The 1,980-nt window shown below is 41.2% G+C and overlaps 1 protein-coding gene across 1 annotated transcript; it reads right to left on the bottom strand.

Moving 5' to 3' along the window:
• Positions 1–206: 206 nt before the first annotated feature.
• Positions 207–908, bottom strand: LOC131431084 (NPC intracellular cholesterol transporter 2-like). The gene is made up of 2 exons (XM_058596608.1): positions 798–908; positions 207–738 (listed from the first exon to the last, which is right to left on the bottom strand). Exons 1-2 carry the CDS (start codon positions 868–870, stop codon positions 350–352), a joined length of 462 nt encoding a protein of 153 aa, XP_058452591.1. The 5' UTR covers positions 871–908; the 3' UTR covers positions 207–349.
• Positions 909–1,980: the final 1,072 nt, after the last annotated feature.

The following is a 1,980-nucleotide window of genomic DNA, read 5'->3' as shown; positions in this document are numbered from 1 at the left end:
TTTTCTTACACACGCGAATGTGAGTGCGTCATGTAAAACGTTTTCGTTGAAAATCAAACGAATAATGAAAGGGAATTCTTTTCGTGGAAGTCTTATAAAATTTTTACTTAATTAGATGTGGCAAACCTGTTTTAATTAAGAAAATTATAAGGCGCTTCGACGGTGGAATGCACAAATGACTGTGATCGTATCTAAATGAGTGGTTCGCTGACGCGAATTAGTTCTAGTCTAGAGTGTGTAATTTTTTTTTCTCTAGAAATTTTCCGTGCTATGCAGAGTGAACCGGAATAATAACAATTTTCAAGTGTAAATCAGACGGTGCCAGTGCCGGTAATGTGAATCACTTTATTCATTCATTTACAATTGCTTTGAATCGTAGACAGGTCAACTCAACATCGCCGTCACCCGTCAGTCCTATCTCGACCTCAACCTCCACGCCTCGAGCCGGAACGTCCAGGTTGTTACTCTCTAGAGAATAGCTGAACGCCACATCGGCCGTCAGTGGACAACCACCGTCGATTCCGGTGCTGCAAGCATCTTCCAGTTCCGGTGAAATTTCAAATCCCGTATCCAAACCACCGACGAAGGAGGAAATATGGGCCTTGGCAGTGTTGCTATCGATCGGGCTATAGATTCCACTAACGATGGCACTAATTGGCTGTCCGGAAACCAGAATACATTCATCTGCCGTGCAGTCGTTGATCTTCAGCAAGATTGGCGTCGGTGCACCGTTCGGACCTGGTCAATCACTAGGCGAATTAGTATCGAACTACGAAGTCCATTGCTGGCACACTTACATTCGACAAAACTGACATCCGACAGTACCACTGCCGGTACCATGGCAACAAAGAACCAAAGAAGTCGGAACATGCCGGGAGCTTGGATCGGCTAGACTAATTATTATTTCGTTTAGGGGAAAAGTGTGGTTTACATGCACCAACAAAACGAATTTATACCGACCAGACGGGGGAAGTTGTTGAGATAAGACTAAAGATTACCTAACGCCACGCTCAATTATCGATTATTGTACGGGGGTTGTGGTAGTACAATGTATGAAATATCGCGTTAAAGTAAGAAGTAAACCAACATAGGTCACGTATTGAGACATGTAACGTATAAAATATGCATACACTGAAACCTCAAATTAAGCGCAAATTCAAGGGACGCGTAAATCAAACATCCTACAAAAAAGGCGGGTGGGTAATGTCAGAGACATAACTGGATATCGTCAATACGAAAACAACTGACATGTTCCTCAACACTTCCGAATATCAATTAGATGATCAATTGTATGAATTATGCAAGCATTGCCCTTTTTCACATTTTTCGCAAAAACAAAGAAGGCTTCACTTGATCTCGATTACTGTGAATTTCACACAGCGAAAAGTGCACAAATCTAATCAAACTGTTCTAGATTTGCACTAAACTGAGGATATTTACCTTCGATTTGCGAGCAAGAAATCCTAATAGTTCTTTAGAAAACTTTGACAGCCATTAGAACGGCTAATTTTGTGTGATGCTCTCCACCGTTGTCCTCTTTTCGTTGTTTTTTCACCAATGCAAACAACTGACAGCTGTGACGTAATCGCTCTTGCCGAAAGCGAAACTAGCTTTGCAAACGACACAAAATACATCTGCTAGCAGTAGCGATAGAATCCAAACTGATCCAATTTTTGTTAAGAGGTTTCTTTTTACGTGATTTCGTTTGTAGCTTTTTCACTAATAGGCGGTCCTAACGGCTATAAAAATAGCCGAATTCATAATTTTAATGTCGATTATTCCATTTTGAATTGGAATTTCATTGAAAGAAACTATCAGGATGCTGTACGGGATTCATCCCTGCCTTTCAGGAGGACCAAATTGTGGAACTCACTACGATATTAAGCACTGTTCGGAACATTTTGCTCGAAAGATTTGTTGTACAGCAGCACAGCAGATATTTTGCTCTCTTCTTCAGAACGCGTTCTGATTGGCTGGTGT

The sequence above is a fragment of the Malaya genurostris genome, chromosome 1, assembly GCF_030247185.1.
Source record: "Malaya genurostris strain Urasoe2022 chromosome 1, Malgen_1.1, whole genome shotgun sequence".
Classification (NCBI taxonomy): domain Eukaryota; kingdom Metazoa; phylum Arthropoda; class Insecta; order Diptera; family Culicidae; genus Malaya; species Malaya genurostris.
The sequence above is the reverse complement of the archived record's forward strand: the minus strand, read 5'-3'. Positions and strand labels throughout refer to the sequence as shown.